Below are 21,010 nucleotides of genomic sequence, written 5' to 3'. Positions count from 1 at the left end.
TTCGTAAAGGAACCCAAGTAAGACATTGCCATGGACATATAAGATTACAGAAGTAAATGAGCTATGTTTGTACAACATTTATATAAATAATATTTTTTATCATTTAATTTATTTATTTTTTATCAATTTTTTTATACATTTTTCCCCAAGATCCACCACAGGGATAGATAGATAGATAGATAGATAGATAGATAGATAGATAGATAGATAGATAGATAGATAGATAGATAGATAGATAGATAGATAGATAGATAGATAGATAGATAGATAGATGTAAGGTTTTTAATTCCTAGACAACACACACACACACACACACACACACACAAACACACACAAACTTCATTAGTTAAAAATAAATCACAGCCTGATGTCCTGCTCTAGAGGGTAGATAAACATTATAAGTGATCCTACAAGAAGCCAGCAGCCGTGTCTCTGTATGGACCTGCGCTGCTGCTGAGCCAGGCAGGAGATTAAACATGAGACTGCTTGTCTATGACTCACATGCCAGCGTTTCTTTCTGCCCGTTCTGATGCCGTCGGAGAGGGTGTGTTGGACGAATAGAGCGAGGTGTGAAGGAGTTGCCATGGCCTTGTCAGTTAGCCAAAAACACAAATCCTCCTTTGTGTGTTCTCTTACTGGAATACATCAAACCAGCAGAGTCGGACAGAAATGCTTTAACACATCAGAATGTGCAATGAAAACATTTTGGTTACAATGGGTTTAGGTAACCAAACGCACGCTCACATTATATAGAACCTCAGGCTATGTATTTCTCCAAAACCACTTGATGATGGAAGAGATGAGCGTTTAAAGGGATAGTTCATTCAAAAATTACAATCCTATCATCATTTACTCGCCTTCATGTCATTCCAAACCTGTTTGCATTTCTTCCTTCTGCGGAACACAAAAGAAGATGTTTTGAAGTCTGTTGGTAAACAAATAGTTTTGGGTCCCAAAACTAAGTACAAAATAAGTTATTATGAAGAATATTAGTCGCCAAGTGGATTTGGGTTCCATTGACTTACATTGTATTAGTAAAAGTATTATGGAAGTCCATAATTTTTTATAATAATATTTCCATAATATTTTTACTCATTAATGGAACCCAAATCCACTTGGCGACTAATATTCTTCAAAATAACTTATTTTGTATTTGACAGAATGAAGAAAGACATACAGGTTTGAAAAAGGTTACAGAATTTTCATTTTTGGCTGCACTGTCCCTTTATAAAATAACTTTGGAGGAGACTGGGGCAAGTTGTCACATGGGGAATGTCTTTTTTAATCAGTGTTTTTGTATCCTGGTATCTAGCTCAAAACAGTTTTAAAGTACGATAATGCATGTATTTAAATTCTTTCCTTTAAACTAAGTACAAAACAATTGCAAACAGTGAATAAAATAAGACCACACTGGCATACATTCAGAGCAGTGTGGAATATATAACACAGGCAGATAAATGAAAGACTGAGGTTCTTTGCACAAAGCTTTTTTCCCCCATCATAAATCTCAGGTCAGGGCAGGTTGTTGCATTTTTATTCTGACAAGTTGTCTCATGTGTTTTACAGGTTGTAATTTTATGCAAATCATCATTATATTTACTTGTAAAGACAATCGTCTGATGTATTTGTTTGGTGATATACATTTTTCTTTTTTGTAACTGGTTTAAAATTGTAGTAGAATAACCTCTAATAGGCTAATAGCTGGTCCCACAAGTGGGGCATGTTGTCACAAAAAGACAACGTGTTAATAATGGTGGAAAAATTAAAATGCTTACTTGAAGACTTTGAAGACTGTCTGCATCTATAGAAAAGGACTTTAAAAAGTCTACACAGAGAAATAATGCATGGCCTTGGTCATCTTCATAATATTGGACAGAGGAAAATCAACCAGCAGATGTGTCCACAAAAGACCAAAGGGCAAGACTTCCCAAACCCAAAAAAAAAAAAAAAGTTCAAACAAACGAAGTTCCAAAGTCCCTGCCTGTATAGATTAGGCCTACATAATTAAAGAAAACCCAAGACTTTTAACTTCAGTAAGGTCAATAAATAAATACTTTAAACATAAAAACAATACAACTTATACTTAATGACAATAAATTAAGACAAGTTTCTACATTTTTAGGTCTATTGCGTCATTTGCAGGTCTTTTAAAGTGCCATACTTTATGTAGAAGCAACAAAAGCTAAAGAAAAACTTACAGAAGTCCCAGAAGAAAGTCGAAATGCACCTCATATTCATCTTTCCACATCTTTCACTGGAGATCAGGCATCAGTCCCGCGCGGAGCGAGAAAAATCCCTTCAGCTCCATTCGCCTTCAGGCGCTTTGCGCATTGAGTAATCAGGTTTTTCCCGAGTGGAATAAGTTTTCGACACTGCTGCGGCTAAAAGGGGCGTTCTGTCGGTATGTGTCACCGCATCCCGTTTGTGTTCTTCGACAAATAAAAGTTTGGACGCGACTAATTCAGGGCGCGCGTTTGGCGAAAACGGTTTCCCAGTGTGAAGTTCCTGAAAGTCGGACACAAGGGAAGGGGGCGGAGAGAGTCGCCGTGGATGGATTGGATTACTCCGTGAGTCCTGCCCGAGCCACATTTCCATATTTCCGATGTTGAAGTAGCGATCTGGACCGGAGCCCGGGAGCGTCAGGCCGTTAGTCTCGCGCAGACGCGTGTATTAGCAGAGTTTGCCTCTCTTCATCCCTCACGCTCACTGATGCCAACATCTATTACCTACTTTTATTCATTAAACCATAACTAATAGCAACAATAATGAATGATGAATGGCTAATAAAATAAAATAGTTATTTTACCCCCGTGGCCTGGTAGACTACACCAGCAAGTAACAGCCTATACATAGTCTATATTACAAAAAAGGCTACTGGAAATTCTATAAAAAAAATGGGAGCCAGTCATTATGGCATCAGACAAGGGACCTTTATAGGCTAATATTTTTGTTCTTTTGGTAACTATGAAGTAGATATAAGCCTTGGAGGTCATTATCACAAGGAACAATATTAGGCCCATTTCTACTTTGACTAGTGGTTTATCATAAAATAAAAAGCCAACATGATTGTTACAGGAATCTGACCAGTAAGTTTAAAACTGTTACTAACAACAAATACTAGTCAGAAGCAAAAAGCCTAGTTGAGAATCACAAGAGCCAAAAAATTCAGTTTCAAAATGTGCAATTTGTTATTCCAGTAACTGAAATAAATACTAAAATACTCAAAATAAGTATCTTTACAGTAGTTAAACTATTAAACTTTAAAGAAACTTAAAACAGCTTTGAAAAATAAATGTTTAAAGAGTGCTGCATTCTCAGAGGTCTCTGTTTACTTGGAAACTAAATTATTAATGTACTCCAGAGACTAAATTGAGTAAGCGAAAAACATGGATTATTTCAAGTCTAAAATATGTGAGCTCACAACAAACTGGAACATGTGATGCAGGTCAAAGATATGCTAAAATATTTCCATTTGGCAGTGACTCGCTTCCATACTGGATACAGATTACGTCCAACATTCACACACAGATCATCACTTCATCACAAAATGCTTTATTCTTCTGAATTCATCCACCCGTAACACCTTATTTTTTAAAATGTGCAGTTATCGCTTCAAGATCAAGATGTGCCCTGTTAGTGTGTGTGAGTGTAGTCTGCTATCTGTAGTATTTGCATGCTTCAGTAACCTGCAGTCACAACATGTTTGTCCCTTCATCAACAAACATCAGATCATTCAGCTGGATGACCGTCGTAATTGGTTACAATGATCATCACAGCTGATGCCGCTCTCCAAACTAATGATCATCCTTCTCTCTCTATCCTTGACCATCTCAGTATCACCTCAACTAGAGTTCACAGGTCAGCTCCAGATGCAAAAACTGATCTGCACAAAAAGCACTTTTTATGAACAAACTGTATTTTAAATCTATTTTAATTTGCGTACTTTTCTACTTTACTACTCCATCTTACCTTTTGAAACTTTGCAGCACTGCATGGCTCTCTTCTTAGAGGCAGTGCAATTTTAGTATTATTTATAAACTATTACAATATTTAATCAGATTTTTAATGATTTTTTATTTTCTGTTTCAATTTTAATAATTCTGTTATATTTTCATTAGTTTTTGTTTTATTTAAATGTAGAGAGAGAGAAAGATTAGATGTATTTATTTATTTAGTTTCATAATTTTAGCACTTTTTTAGCACAGACTTAGTTAGTTGCCAAGGGAACATTTCACCAGTTATTTTTTCATTCATTTTTAAAAACTCATTTTTGTAATTTAAGTTTTCTTAATCTAACATTTACATTTTATTTTCTTTTAGTTTTAGTTTTGATTTAGTTTACAAAAACAACACTGTCCAGAGACGATTTAGACTATTTGGGGTTCATTATTTCTTTCTGTCACAAGATATTATGGCTGCCAACTTGAAAATTAACAGTAAATATTCATGACATGAATATTACAGAATTGTGTAATATGACATGACATGGCTTTTTATATTTCATAGCCATACAACAATATGGCATCAGAGACAGTTATGATTCTATGGACCTTTAGTGGAAAGGAAATTAAGAGAACGGACCTCTTGAATCTTCATTGGAATCCCCTTGACATGAGATTTCATTTTCAAAATTACAAAAAGGTACCATAAACATATTATAAAAGTCATTCATATGACTTGTGCACAGCAGCTTTGTGTAAGGAAAAGACTGAAACTGAACGAATTCACTGAAAATCTGGACTCTTGTCTTTATGGTGCTTTTCTTGGATAGTTTTTTGAAGCTTGACAGATCTAATCCTCATTTACTTTCATTATAATGAACAGAAGTCAGGATATTCTTCAAAAATCTTTTGTGGTGCACGGAAGAAAGTAAGTCATCTACGGAAGTCATATGGAACGACATGTGGGCGAGTAAATAATGACAAAATGTTTAAATTTGGCTGAACTATTCCATTAAACCTTTCTTCTCCATTCTTGCAGTCACTTTAAGCTGCTGAGCAACTCACAGCAGTACTGAAGTGTCAGACAGAGACAGGATAGAGCTAATTATAGACTGGGTCTAAACCCAGTAAAGACAGACTTCTCTGTGATATGGACCTGTGAGGATTTAACAGCATGGCACAGTGCAAATGACAAAGATCCATCATGATTTACTCTGACACATGCACACACACTTACTATAGTAATAACTTTTCTCTCTCTCCTTATCATCTTTTGGTGTTTCACCACAGCGACGAGAGATTATTCTCACTCTTCACTTCTGCACTTCTAATAACTCAGCACAGTCTCACGATCAGCTCACTTTCATCTCTAAAGAGGCTTTCTGTTCTAGCCGGCATTTTCCTGAATCTAGCAAACTAACTGACCCGTATATGTTTTACGGCTTATGCTCCATGAGGTCTGCACCTAAGAAAAGTAATAGATTTATATTCTGCTAAAGCCTAAATGGTAACTGTATATTGAAAAGATTGTTCCCTATCAAAATTTATAATAAAATAACACATTTTATGAGGATTATGCTTTAGGTCAACATGAAAATCAAAACCTCTTTTCAAATGAGGATCAAATTAATGCATTTTAATAAATTATGTCTATACACGCACACGTTTACACATTTTATAACAAAATTAGAAATATATACCTTTCTCATGAAAAATTCTCAAAACAAAAATATATAGTAAAAATTATAATAAAATATATAGAAAATTGTATTTTATAAAAGTATATTCATAAATACATTACTGATTTATTAATTGAAATGTATTTTTTAAATGGAATTTAAATGCAATAATTTGAGATACATATTGAAAGATATTGACAAAGAAATACATAAAATTAAATGAATGAATAAATATGCACTATAAATTCTTAGCTAATTTTATTCTTTTTTTAAAAGAGTTTTCGATATATTTACTGGAACACAAGACAACACAAGATAGTGATTAAGAAAATGATTTTTTTTTGCAATGTATGGATTCAAACTTAGATTTTTCACAACTAGAGGATCTATATTTTACTCTGCATTGTTTAAAGACATATTTCAGTAAGTAATATATAACCTAATAATATAATAACCCTAATAGACTACAAACGCTGTTTTCAAAAGATGTGAGCATCAATACCTGCAAGAGTAATTGAGCAAATAATATTGATTTCACACAAGCAAGATGCCTTTGAAAAAGAAAAGGCCTGTGTTTTTGGAGAAAAACAAAGGATTACAAAGGTAATCCTTTCTCTTTGTTGTATGGAAGTATGCAAGTGTGTGTGCAATGTTTATTACAGTGTGTAGATGTCAGAAAGAGAGAGATTGTGTGCGTGTGTGTGTGTACAGCTCTCCTGCATCCTGTGGGGATAATCATCAGCTAGACAGCACTCACCCACTGCTCCTACACACAACCAGGATGGAGCGGAACCAGACAGGAAGTTTGCATATGTGTGTGTGAGTGATGGGGGTGCATATGAGTTTGGATATGTGAGTATGTGTGTGACAGTGAAAGATAAAGAAGGAGATTATGAGTGTCTGATAAAGACTGAATAAATGAGTGTGTTCTTTTGTGTGGATAGGTGCTTGCTTTAGAAAGGTGTGGGGGTGGTGTAGGAAGTGGGGTCGTGGCTGAGATGATTGTTTCTGTGCCAATGTCACCAAACGGGTGAAAAAAACCCTACAAATTAGCGACCGCCTGTGGTGCAATACATAAAAAAGCATCACATTTCATGTCACATATTGACCTTTGTGAGGCAGTCAGAGCAGACAGATCAATCACTTAATCGTGTCTAAACTCAGGTCAGTCTCAGTGGAGAGGTAATGAAGCATGGACCTTCTGGAAATGAACAGATTGCTCTTGAGATGGCAGGAGAGAGTGTTTTATTTCACCAGTGTGAATTCCTAATAGAAAATCATTGCTATCGTACATAAAAGCATGCATTCACTCGCTCACTCACTCATGCAAGAATGCTTTGAACAACTGAGGGTTTTTTTGATGAACGGTTTGGGATTTCGCTTGCATTTCCTCTCCAATGCACAGCTAGAGTATATCCTAGTTTTGGGGGTGAAGAGGGATTTTCATTAAACACTAATCTAATATGAATATATTTTAAATCCAAGTCAAAATAAAAGTTTTGTGGCTTTTAGTCAATGATAGGCTGTATTCAGGATTAGGACTGAATAAATATAATAATTCAAAAATTCAAGATAATGTGAATGTGAATGTGAAGGTGGTTATGGTGTAGTGAGGCCTTGAAATGCTAGTATTCTTTTTTTGTCCAATAAAATGCCCTTTTGAATGCAAACATCCTTTACCTTTAACTAGTAACAGCAATCAGCAAACCAAGGTTTATAGGTGCAACGTAAGCTAAAGACTGTTGTCTATTTATAGAAGGATGTCCAAACCAACTTCCTGTTTCAAATGCTTATGCATCTGGTCTATAAACTATAATGTTAAAAATATGATCAAATGTATAAAAACAAACGGTTTAGCATATAGATCAACAGAGTTTGAGTTTATTTTTAGTTCTCATATATACATTATTAAACCACACACATACACATATATATATATACTGTATATATATACTGTATATATATATATATATATATATATATATATATATATATATATGTGTGTGTGTGTGTGTGTGTGTGTGTGTGTGTGTAGAATATATAATTATATTACATACACATTCAAATATATTATGATTTTTTTATGTTTACTCATGTTTATATGAATCTATAAATAAAAATAAAATAAAAATATTTACTTATTATATATAAACCTTTTAGGGTTTTTTGTCCAGGCAACATTCACAATGTTTGTTTTTGTAGTTAAAAAACATTATATGGATTATATATGTCATATGAGTTTTTGAATTTCAAATAGTTTTAACTAAAATTTGAAATGCTGCGTCCTGTTTGATACTTCAATGTAAATTCAGAAACTGAACTGAAATGTTAAATGCATTTTCAATGCACTTCTGAATGCAGCACAACTCAAGTAAATAGACTTGTGTTTTAAGTAACTCCCTAGCAATCATGATGCGTGTGAGGCTCTGAGGATTGGATAATTACCAGCATATGCTCTTTTCCTTCTGTTAGCGGTTGTAGACACTGTGCAGCACTCATTTTGTTCTCTTGTGATGAGTTTATGAACCACATTCAACCACCATGCATCTCCAAAGAACTGCTAATGAAAAACACATGCAGCTAGTGTAGCGTTACCATCCTCTGGTACACCACAGGCTAATAAATATAGCCTCTAATGCTAAAAGGCTAGTTTTAATGAATAGTGTGCAATATTTAGGTCAACTGGACATGACCAAATGTTGTCTTGAACCTGTCAGTGACTAAAAACTAACTGCATTAATACAGAAAGATGCTAATGGAGGCACAGACAAGCAGCACTTGGATAAAGCACAGTGTGACTGAAATCTAGAGCAAGGCTCCCGTCGTGAAAGAGGAAAGCCAAAGGCGATGATGTCACTCCCTAAAAACAATGCCTCATTCAGGCAGACTAGGGGGCAGGAAGCTGCTAGTCATTTAAAACTGGGGAGGAAAAAAACGACAACATCTGCTGCTGCGTCCAGTCCAGATGGGTGCAGAGAAAGAGGGAGAGAGATGGCAGCAATATAAGACCGCTCCTTTATTGGCTCCCAGAGGTGGAAATCTTTTCTCTAGGATACAGGCTCAGATCCGTGCAATATAAAAAAAGTTTCCAGTCGGCTAGGTTTCAGTGTGATACTCTCTTCAAAGCAGACATGATAGACTCTCATTTTCAAACCAGGCTCATTAGAAAACGTGCACATCAAGACATTTCTTCAAAATGATATTACGATGCTTCTTGCACATTTCGTGCCAATTTTAAAGTGAAATCCAGTAAGTGGCGCTAAAAGCACTTATTTAACATTTATGAATTCTGGCTATGTTTGTTGTTGATTGTATCTTGTAAATTCGGAAATGAAACTTCCAGTGAGTGGCTCTATTGGGTCAGTGCTCTATTGTTTGTAAACACATCTATTGAAGCAACCAAGTGAGTACCAGGTGAGCTTCCAAGCAAGTTTACTACATTAGAAAAGCCATACATTTTGAGATAGTTATGTGAGGCAACAGTCATAATGTATTAATTTACAAATAATGAACTATAGTACAAGTGTTCTGAGGTCATTACATAGTATTGTGCAGGACAGCATATTAAAATTAATTAATAATCTGCCTCTTTTTCCACAATTTGTGTGAAAAGAAAAAACTTTTTTTGGTGCTACTACTCCTACTACAGTTAATTTCATTTGGATTTGTATGTGTTGGTACATTTTTGTAAAAATGTATGAACAGGCATGTTTTTCCAATGAACCAAGGTTGCTCATTTCTATGCAGTTGGGATCAGAGTAACAAATAGCAAATAGTCGCTGACTGTGGATTGAATCTTGACTCCATTCCAGATGAGTCATTGTGCTGGGATAAAAGCACGAAGCATGAAACTTGTTGCTCACTAGTTTGAGACCATGTTATTAACTTGTGCTGCATGCCATCTACTGGGAAGATCAAGAAGATTTAGTTGCATCCCTACCTGAATGAGTTTGGCATCGTTCCTCCACTCTCTCCATTCTCAGGCAGCTCAATGTGGAATCCATTAGGGATGCTCCATTGTGCCGGCTGGCTCAAGACATTTTCCGACCTGCTTCCCGGTATAGTGGTCCGTAGTGGACTTGCAGAGCTGGCTTCATCCCTTGCCGCCTCTGTCCCCAGCTCGGCCTCGCCCTCAGCCCCTTCCTGCACGGTCTCCAGCTCCAGCTCTGGAGGTTCAGGGCCAATTAGGGCCCTCTGCTGGATGAGAGGAGTGAGCGGCGCCTCGAAGCTGACGCAGCTGTCCGTCTCATCGGTGAGCGACAACACGTCCAGTGAATCCAGACTGCTGTAACAAGTCCCGCCTCTCAGAAGCTCAGACTCAACGATGCGTTCAAACGTGGAGCTGAAGCCGTCCTGGCTCTCTTTCGTTCTGTCGTACTCTTCCTCTCCGTCGTCCTCTTCCTCATCCACAGCCGGGGTCTTGGCGACCTGCTCAACAATGCACTCAAATGTAGAGCTGAAACTGTCCTGATTTAGGGTCACCCTTTCCTCTCCGCCGTTTTCCCTCTCTTCCTCGTCCTCTACCTCAGCATCTGCTTCTTCTACGGAGAGCTCAAATGTGGAGCTGAAGGCGTCTAGGTTCCCCTGTGCTGAAGGCTCTTCTAGGACTCCCTCCTCATCCTCCTGCCCTTCACTGTCATCTTCAGTCCCGTTCTCAAACCTGCGGTAACAAAGATGTCAGTTAATGCATTCCCAAACCTATCTGGTAAAAATGACATCACAGAGACACTGGCTAACTGGCTAAAGAGGTCTTGCTTTAGACTATTCACAAAGGCTCTTAGCCTGGCTGGCATGCGCTGTGCGTGTTCCTATCTTTAGTCAGGCTGCTGTCACAGTTCTTCAGCACGACTGCAGTGGAGGAGTCCCAGCAGAGAGGAGCATCATTCAGGACAGGTCCCCTGCCACGTATGGTGCCCAAAATATCTCGCCAACCTCATTGTAACATGCGTTCCACATCATTTCTGAAGCCTGACATTGTAAACTGCACATCTAAACTCTGTAATACATTTGTTTCATTTTAAAAATATTTTGCAAGACACGACAAGCCAGGAACTGTGAAATTCACAGTGAAAAGATGGAAGCCTTTCAAGGGGGTTTATTGATCTTTTTGGGGTCTTTTCAGACTACAGCTTGATCCTTTTTTGGAAGATCATTAGGATGTGTGTTTTGGAAGGCATATTTTATTTGTTTAGTACTTTTGACCAGTGCAAAATTTACATCTGGTTTTCTCTGAAATTAGAGCTGACATAATGTGTCAGAGAAATAATAAAGAAATAAAGTGTCAAACATACTGAATGTATCAACACTGAGGTTTTATATAATTTAATTTAATTTATTTAATCATTTAAATTTATTTTAATTTAAATACATTTGAATTTGTCTTTCTTACATTCAAACTGCAATTTTGCATCCTGTTTGCTTCCTCAGTTTAAATTCAATTCAATTTAAGGATTCTTAGTTCCATTCGGGATAGCATTGAACTCTTCTTTTGACTAAAATGTTGATTCAGAGTGTGATACATATTATTTAGTAAGTTTACCAGTGCACTTACAGTCGAACTACAGTCTTCATCTGTCTGTTCAAGTAAATGTGATGTATAGGTGAATATTTGAAGGTTTAAATACATTACCATTCGAAGGTTTGGGGTTAGTGGGAGTTCTAAATGTTTTTGAAAGAAGTCTGTTATTCTTACTAAAGCTGCATTTATTTGAACAAAAATACAGTAAGAAACAGTAATATTTCGGAATATTAAGATAACCGATTTCTATTTTAATATATTTTAAAATGTACTTAATTCCTTTGATGGCAAAGCTGAATTTTCAGCATCATTACTTCAGTCTTCGATGTTGAACAAACTCTTAATTTTTTGTAAAATTTTTATTAAATTTTTCAGTATACTTTGATGAACAGAAAATAAAGAAAATAAAAATAACAGCATTTATGCTATTTTTTGTAACATTATAAAAGTATTTACTGTCACTTTTGATCAAATAAAAGTATCTTTCAGAAAATGTGCAAAAAAAAGAAAGACAGAAAAAGGGATCAAAGGAAGAGTTATTGCTTCAGTCTGACAAAAATCTAACTTTTAAAGTGTATGTAAATGTACAATATATCTTATTTTACTAACCTTAGAGAGCACAGGGGCTTGGTTGAGTCCTTTTCTGTGCTCTGAGGCAGCAACAACTGTGTGTCTTCACCTTCACGGATGTCCCTATTACCATTTTCTGTTACAGAATCCAAGCAGCTGCCCTCAATCTCACCGTTTCTACCTTCCTCTTCTAATGTCACCTTCTCATCCTCCTTTGCGCTGGACTGTGTGTTTCTGTTATTCTCTCTATCTCTGTCTTCTGCTTCACCTTGCTGCTCCTCCTCTGTCTTTGTCCCATTACAGGGCTCCAAATCTCTCACTGTAGAGCCATCAGCCTCCTCCTCTCCCTCAGGTGCCTGGGGTGTATCTGGTGGTGGGGTGTCTGTGCGGAGGGGGTCATGCTGCCCCTCCTGACTCATGGTGGCCTCCTCAGTCACGGTGTCCTAGCAGCCTGGGGTCACAAGGTCAGGGTCAGGAACAAGGGAGGGGGGTAGAGTTCACACCTATTAAGAAAGAAGGTGATACAGAGCAATAAGATTTCGGATAAAGGATAAGAACCTACTGAGAAAAACTGTCCATTTATAATCCACTCTCATTAGTATGGATAAAATTGCATGTATTAAAAACCACCATGTCAAAGAATGCATAAAAGCCTGTTTGTTTCCAGAGGAAATATTGCTTAATAGTTCATAACTCAAAGTTATGGGAGTTTTCAGGCATGACTAAGCAACAAAGACATCAATGTGAATTGAAAGGAGATCCCTCTTAACTGCATACACTTCTACACTTAATAACCTACAACTAATTCTTTAACTGGACAAACAAACCAGTAAACGACCAAGCAGGCATAGCAAGATCACTGTTCACCATACAAAATAAAATGGTCCTTTAAGCATATTTGATGCCATAAAGTGACAATAGTGTCAATAGTTTGGCTTTTATTTATGTGATGTCACTCCCTTAGTATCCCTTTGACATTTGATTGTACATTTTGATATCTTGACAAATCTGAGAACAAAACGTACTCGGTTACTAACGTATCCTCGGTTCCCTGCAGCACAGCAGACCCAAGCGAAGCGGCTCGCGCGCTTATTGGCTGTGCTGCGGCAACTGCAGCAACCTATGGTGAGGCGGCGGAGAGTAACGAACCAATGGGGGCGCTTCGCGCCCATTGGACGTCAGAGCGCGCCAAAATAGGCGTGGCTGGAACTATATAAGCCATCGCTTCACCATAGGGATCAGGTTTTAAATCGACTGAAGCGATCACCCGGTCCGAGCACATAGCACGGCAGGTTACGCAGTACTCGTTCCCTCATCTCAGGGAACCGAGGTTACGTTAGTAACCGAGTACGTTCCCTTTCGAGAGTACTCTCGTACTGCGTAAGCTAGCTGACGCTATGGGAACACAATGTAAAACGCCGTGCGTGCTCGGGAACTTCGACCTGTCACAGCCCGAGGCGAGAGCTCGGGGCTTTATAGCAGGAGAAATCCCAGTCCCAACAGCCAACCTTAGTGAGCTTTATATAGGGAACGAAAAAAGGGGGACGTGATAAGGCTTAGCACGTCTATATAGAAAGTACCCTGGCCTGCAGGGCAGGGACTTGCAGATTATAGAATCTAATAAATGTGGACGGAGAGGCCCAGCCTGCCGCCGCACAGATATCATCCAGTGGTATCCCGCAGGACCACGCCCATGACGAGGCCATACCTCGGGTGGAATGGGCTCTGATGCCGAACGGGCAGTGACGGCCCTTAGATTTGTAAGCCAGCGAGATAGTGTCTACTATCCATCGCGATAGGCTTTGCTTCGTGGTGGCGAGACCTCGGGTGCGCCCACCAAAGCATATGAAGAGCTGGTCCGACCTCCTGAATAAGGCGGAGCGCGCAATATAGGTTTTAAGAGTCCTGACGGGGCAGATGAAGCTCGCGTTGCTTTCGTCGCTTTGCGAGGAAAGGGCTGACAGCGAGATGACCTGCGCTCTGAACGGTGTTGAGAGCACCTTGGGGACATAGCCGTGTCTTGGTCTGAGAATGACTCTGGAGTCATTAGGCCCAAACTCGAGACAGTCAGCGCTTACAGATAGCGCATGTAAATCGCCCACTCGCTTGACTGAGGCCAGAGCCAGTAGAAAAGCGGTTTTGAACGAAAGAAGCTTCATATCGACAGACTGAAGCGGTTCAAAAGGGGGGCCCTTTAAGGCCTCTAGGACCGTAGACAGGTCCCAGGAAGGGATTGAAGGGGGTCGGGGAGGGTTCATCCGACGAGCTCCTTAAGGAAACGAATGACCAGTTCGTTTTTTCCCAGTGATAGGCCGGCCACCGGAGCATGAGAAGCTGCAATGGCTGCCACATACACTTTGAGCGTAGACGGGGATCTGCCCGCATCTAAACGCTCCTGTAGGAAGGAGAGTATCTCCGTCACGTCACATAAGTGAGGGTCTAGGTTCCGTGTCCCGCACCAGGTGGAGAACACTGACCATTTCTGCGCGTATAGGCGCCTGGTTGAGGGCGCTCTGGCTTCCGTAATGGTCTTTAACACTCCCTCAGGGAGGTTCCCGGGTACCCGTTGAGGGGCCATACATGAAGGGCCCAAAGTTCGGGGTGGGGATGCCAGAGCGCGCCCTTCAGCTGCGTGAGGAGATCTTTCCGCAGCGGTATTGGCCATGGGGCTGTACTGGACAGCTGCATCAGCTCGGAGAACCAAGGTTGGGTCGTCCAGAGTGGGGCTACTAGCAGCATAGCACATCTGCTCTTCCTGACCCGATCGATGACCTGCGGTAGCATCGCGACCGGTGGGAAGGCATAAAGCGGGCGTCTGGGCCAATCGAGGGCCAGCGCGTCCCTGCTCTTTGAAAAATATATTGGGCAATGAGCGTTGTCTTCTGAGGTGAAGAGGTCGACGTCCTTCGGTGCGAAGGACGTGTGTCATTTCGCTTTTCACTTTCGTTTCGACCACGGCGCGAAAGCGCGGCGGTCTGCGAGCGAACTGGAGCGAGTAACCTCGTTTTATTATATTCAAAACCCAATTTGATATGCCGGGGATGGCCTGCCATGCAGCGGCTCGTGCGGCTATGGGTTGAATGTGCTTCGGGCACTGGCCGCCTGTTATGAGGGGACCAGTAGCTCGAGTATGCTGTGCTTGTGACACTGTGGTGACAGCGCTTATTTGTAGGGTTGCGCACTGAGAAGTGGGCACGCGCGCTACATTTAGAGCACCTCCGGCGCGAGCGGGAAGGTGGGCATGAAAGGAGACCCGAGTGAGTCTTTGTGACACTTGGGGGAGTGTGTATACATGTAGGGGTGCGTACTGTGTAGTGGGCACACTGCCTACATAGAAAAAGCTCTTTTTGTGCTTTATTGAGGTCGCCGTGAAAACGGCGTTTGTGTGCAGGCGTGCGTGCATTGTAACAGGCTCGTTTACTGCAGTATAGACATCTCCAACCGCCTTTAGTGAGGGGATTGGAGGAAGCATGTGAGGTTTCTTGTGTGGTGGTCCGGCCGCAGCGGGACTTAACCACGGTCTTTTCAGCCCGAAGGTCAGGAGGGCTTCGGAGGCTCGGGGTTCAGCACAATCCTGGGCCGAGGTCCCCGTCTCTCTGGCGGTTTGCGGCTCGTAGAGCGAGAGCGGTGCTGGGTTTTGGTCGCTGGGCGAGACTGTAAGTCTGGCTGCGATGGCTTCGAGGTCTGAGGGGGCGGCGCATTTCTACGGCGTCCCGCAGCAGAGCTAGAGCGTTTCGGCAGGAAGTGTCTCATTGCCTGTGACGTTTTCTGAGCCTCAGTGAAGCGTTCAGCGAAACCCTTAACCGACTGGCCAAAGAGGCCGGAAGGCGAGATAGGAGAGTCGAGAAAGGCGGATTTGTCGGCGTCTTTCATCTCCGTGAGCGTGAGCCAGAGGTGTCGCTCTAAAACAGTGAGGCTTGCCATGCTTCGGCCGATCGCTTGTGCTGTGGTCTTTGTCGCACGCAGGGCTAGATCAGTAGCGCTGCGGAGATCTTTAAAGTCATAGGTATCTGGGGCAGACTCGTCCAGGTTACGGAGAAGTCTGGCCTGAAAAACCTGCAGCACAGCCATGGTGTGTAGAGCCGAAGCAGCTTGACCAGCGGAGGTGTAAGCTCGGCCAGCGAGAGCTGAGGTGGTGCGGCACGGCTTGGATGGATGCACAGTCTTCGACCACCATCCAGCGGCTGAGAGCGGGCAGAGGTGTGCAGCAATAGCCTCCTCGAGAGGGGGGAGGCTCTCGTAACCGTGGTCTCGGGCGCCGTCGACAGAGGAGAGCGCTGACGAGACAGAAGTCTTCAAGCGTGCGGAGAATGGGGCTTTCCACGACTTCGTGAGTTCATTGTGAACTTCCGGGAAGAAGGGGGCGTTTCTTTGCGGAGGGGCCGAAGGGCGCCCCTGCAGGAACCATTCATCCAGCCTGCTTTTAGCGGGCTCGTCTGGAGGAGACCAGTCGAGCTGAAGGTCGCTGACAGCCCTTGTAAGCACGCGAGTAAGCTCCGCGTCGATATCGGCGCGTTGTCCGGTGCAGCTGGGTGCTGTAGAGGGGGGGGGGTCCGCAATGGAGCCCGACCATTCCTCACTACTGGACGCGGCGAGAGAAAGGCTGTCGTGTCTGTCCTCTTCCGCCTCAGGCGCTCCGAAGGAGAAGGGGGCGCTGGTGAGCAGGGACTGGCGCTGCTCGTCCACGAAGAGGACAGGCGAAGGAGAGAGAGCGGGCGAGGCACGCGGGGAGTGTTCCGGCGTGAGCTCGCGTGTAGCAGTATGCTCAGGCATTCTCTGATCGCGGCGTTTCTTATGCGGCACTTGAGAGAGAAGAGGCGGAGCGGGTGGAGCATCGTGGCTGGTTTGAGCTAATCGAGCCCGCAGGGTCGATATAGCCATGTTGTCGCACTCAGGGCAGCCGCCCTTGAAGAGTGCGCTCTCAGCATGCTCGCGGCCCAGGCAGGAGACACAGATGATGTGGCGGTCCTCCCTGGGCAGAGGGCCTCGGCAGGAAGCGCAGGCCCGAGGCATTTGAAAGAACGCCTCGAATTCTGGAGGAAAAAAGTGTGATGCAGCGGCAAACACACTAGCTTTGAAAAGGATATAGTCACGCCGGATGGCGCAGCAGGAAGCGAGTGCTGAAGGCGGCGTCGAGATGAAGCACGAGCCGGCGTCCTCAGATCTGCATTGCAGCGCGAAGCGCCCCCATTGGTTCGTTACTCTCCGCCGCCTCACCATAGGTTGCTGCAGTTGCCGCAGCACAGCCAATAAGCGCGCGAGCCGCTTCGCTTGGGTCTGCTGTGCTGCAGCACTGCGTTTTACATTATTTAAAAATTAAGGATAATTTTTGGCTTCATATTCTCGAGAAAAGGGGACCTTTTCCCATAGCGTAAGCTAGCTTACGCAGTACGAGAGTACTCTCGAAAGGGAACAGAGATCTCTTCTGAAACGCTCTTAAAGGAACACTACACTTTTTTTGAATGGTACGGCAGCAAAGTTTCTTGATCATTACACCAGAATGAGAGTATAGTTCCTAGCCATATCAGCCTAGAAAATCGCAACTTTTCATTTTCCGACGGTCTTAGTACACGATGTAACTACATAAGGCTCAAGTTTTGAATAGTAAAAATATAGAAACTCTTTGGTCATTTTTGAACAGAATGCTAAAGGTCTAATCAGATTGAATCATGATCTATGCTAAGCTAAGCTAAAAGTGCTACTGCCAGACCCTGATCAGCTGAATGGATTTGAAAACGGTAAAACTCAACTGTTTAACTCTTACCCCCTTTCACACTGCACGTTGGACCCAGCAAATTGCCGGAACATTGCCGGGTCGCTTTCTGTGTGAAAGCAAACACATCCCGGGATTGATTCCGGCATTGAACCCGTGTCGGCAACCTAGTAACATTGCCGGGTTCAATCCCGGGACGAGCGCTGTGTGAACAAAAGCCAGATCTAATGCCGTGTCGTAGTGCTGACGCTCGTTATTGCGCGACTCTTTTACCTGCTGTTTTGAAAAAAGATCTACGTTCGCGACAAAAAAATATGTGCAAACTGTAATGAAGCAAAGATCAGTTAGTTCCTCACTTTCCACGCTGATGCCGAGATCGTTCGCTTGCTTCAGTGAAAGTATAACGTGCCTAACGTTTTCGACTCGTACATTACACGTCACGCCCTGATGTCACATGTCGTTACAGGATCTTTACGGGTTGTGTGTGAAAGCACACACATATTCCGGGTAATCACTGGCAGTGTGAAAGTGCAAAATCTAGCGACCCGGGAACAATTGCCGGAACACTTTACCCGTGTATTTGCCGGAATCGCAGTGTGAAAGGGGCTTAGGGGAGTTGGAAAATTAGCATATTAAAAAAAAAGTGGAGTGTTCCTTTAAAAATAAAGGTTCCTATAGGTGGCTTTCACAGTGATGACATAAAATAACTATTTTAGAGATTTGTGGAATCAGAAAGTTCCATGGATTGTAAAGGTTCTTCATGGAACTATAGATGCCAATAAAGAACCTTTAGTTTAGTGTAGAAGAGACTCATGTGTGATCACAGGGGCTTTAAACAGCTTAAACAGTGATTCAGGCTCCATTATCTGCCGTCATCCTTCTGTTTTATCAGCCCTCCAGAAACGCAGGCCGGTGAGAATGCATTATCTTTGACTCAGCAAACCTCAAGCGGCACACACACATACAATACAACACACAGACCAGAACGATCCGCTGAGGGTGAATTTAAGGGTCATTCTGAGTCTAATTTTAAAAGCTGCTCTGATTTCTAACATCTGCTCTGGGGAATCTTCTCTAAACTGCACCGGACAGGACAGATATTGAGTGCCACATCACAGCAACTTTCGCCAGCCTATTTAACTTCTATAATTTTACATATTTCCGAGTGTAACAGGATATTCAGTGAATACAAATAGACAAGACTTCACTTTATCCATTAGATGTTAATTGCATTGTGAAAAGTGGGCAGAATAGCATCTGCCGAACATTAATCAATAGACCACATTAGCAATGGGAAGACCAGATCATTTTACTCACTTGTATCTTTGAATCTCATTCAGCAAAATAGACTAATCTTTATTCGAGTCATTTATTCATTTGAGCAGAGTTAAATTCAAATATTTTATATTTAATATCCAAATTCCTTGAGATACTCCAATTAGATACATTCAAAGACTAATTATTAAAAACTGAAATGATCTCCCAATCCCTACTGTTTTTTTCTTATCCAAATCTTTCACTCGTTTTTCACTTGACAGATGTAAATATGAAATGTTCATGAGCAATCCATCACTAGCACAGCCTAAAAGGAAATTATTTCACAAGTGTATAGAAAGTTACTACATTTTAATGAAATATTACAAAAAACTTAGTTGTTGGACAACCTTCATTTAGAATAATGTGCCCTAAGGAATCTGGTGTAATAGGATCAGGAATGTGTTGTTAGAAAAGAAATCTGGTCTATTTTAATTTCACATCGACTTTGAAGCTGAAATCTGCTGCTAGCATCACCAAAAGAAATAGCAAAATAATGACAAAAACAATTCACACAGATTTCCAGAACACTACCTCCATTTGGTCGATCAAAACTTTTTAAATAAGTCTTATATATTCACCAAAGCTAAATTTATTTGATAAAAATACAGTAAAAACATTTTGAAATGTTATTACAATTTAAAATATCTATTTTCTATTTGAATATATTTTAAAATGTAATTTATTCCTGTGATGCGAAGCTGAATTTTCAAGCATCATTACTCCAGTCTTCAGTGTCACATGATCCTTCAGAAATCATTCTGCTATGATGATTTGCTGCTCAAGAAATAGTTATTATTAACAATGTTGGAAATAGTTGAGCTGATTAATATTTTCGTGGAATCCTGATCCAGGATTCTCTGATAAATAGAAAGTTCAAAAACATTAAAATCTTTTGTAACATGTTTTTAGTGGAACTTCCGATCAATTTAATGCATCCTTACCATATAAAGGTATTATTTTAATTTAAAGAAAATCAAATCTCAGTAATTTGAACAACAGTATAGCGTACAGTTGTCTCTGCATATTAAACTAAGAAGTACACTGAAGTGTGACTTTTAAATTCATATTCAGACCATTTCCTCTTGGGCACTTTATTAAACCCAGTGAACAGGAAATATGCTTGGTGGCACATCATGACATGTTTAAAACCCATTTATGAAAACAAATGGACAGGCACACAAACACAGGCTGGAATATAAATGGCACACATGTACAGAAAATCCCTCTCTCTGGCAGAGAAACGGTTTAACATCCTCCGAGTTAAATGAAAAGCGCAATCGCTTTTTTTTCTGCAGCTCTGCCTCAGATGGCACTGTTTAAAGCTTTCTAATGCTGAACATCTGATCGAATCCAACCACAGTATAACCCAAGTTTCCATTACATTAAAGCTATGGCCCAAACCGCCATTACATTAGGCAACAAATCAAATCTCTTCATGTTCAGTGCTGTTTGACTGAATACACACCAACTCATCCTAATCACACAAGTTACACATTATTTCGATTGAATTAGGTCAATGGTGTGTGAACTGTGTGTAGTTTCCTACATTATTGTGCCATTTATTACTACTATTCCCCCCTAAATGCTAGCGACATGGGAATTTTAAAAACACACACTGTCTCACACCCCACAGAACATTTTGATGTGACATTTAGCAAAAGACGCTCTTAGAAAGTTACCTTTGACCTTGGCTCTTCATTCAAACACATGGCTAATGTTTGACATTCTGTATGGGCGCTCAGTACCCAAAGTCCATCCCAGCTGCAGATGATCTTTTCACATGGAAAGCACATCTAGACTCACATCCATGATTCCATCACACACAAACACACACTCAGGCTCAGCTGCTGTGCGGTACCTTGTTGTCATGTTGGCAATTCCTGAGAGCCTCTGTGCTCTGTAATTGCCAGATACCCATAATTCCTACAGCAGCAGCACACGCCCATTAAACAACATGACAGATCACTCACTGAGAGTGTATGAGTGTGACGTATGAGTGTGTATGTGTCAAGATATGTCTGTATTGCCAGTAACAATAATAGGGATCAACAAGAAGGATTTAAAAATAATAATAAATCATTGTTAATAAGAAATATTTCTTGAGCAGCAAATCATCATATCAGAATGATTTCTGAAGGATCATGTGACACTGGAGACTGGAGTAATGATGCTGAAAATTCAGCTTTACATCACAGGAATAAAATAAATGTTTAAAAATATATTCAAATAGAAAACAGTTATTTTAAATTGTACAAACATTTCACAATATTAC

General features: G+C 41.0%; 1 protein-coding gene across 2 annotated transcripts in view; it reads right to left on the bottom strand.

Moving 5' to 3' along the window:
- The window catches only part of psd2 (pleckstrin and Sec7 domain containing 2), a 43,277-nt gene that overhangs the window by 18,881 nt on the left and 3,386 nt on the right, over window positions 1-21,010 (bottom strand). The window contains exons 2-3 of one of the 2 annotated variants that reach the window (XM_059516176.1): window positions 11,748-12,211; window positions 9,561-10,280 (exon numbers count right to left, since the gene is read on the bottom strand). In XM_059516176.1, coding sequence (XP_059372159.1) covers window positions 9,561-10,280; window positions 11,748-12,127 — 1,100 coding nt within the window. In that variant the 5' untranslated portion in view covers window positions 12,128-12,211. Of the gene's footprint in view, window positions 1-2,198; window positions 2,531-9,560; window positions 10,281-11,747; window positions 12,212-21,010 lie in introns of those variants that run through there. The other variant, XM_059516177.1, reaches the window with a different exon arrangement.

Source organism: Carassius carassius, chromosome 29 (genome assembly GCF_963082965.1).
Source record: "Carassius carassius chromosome 29, fCarCar2.1, whole genome shotgun sequence".
NCBI lineage: Eukaryota > Metazoa > Chordata > Actinopteri > Cypriniformes > Cyprinidae > Carassius > Carassius carassius.
The sequence above is the reverse complement of the archived record's forward strand: the minus strand, read 5'-3'. Positions and strand labels throughout refer to the sequence as shown.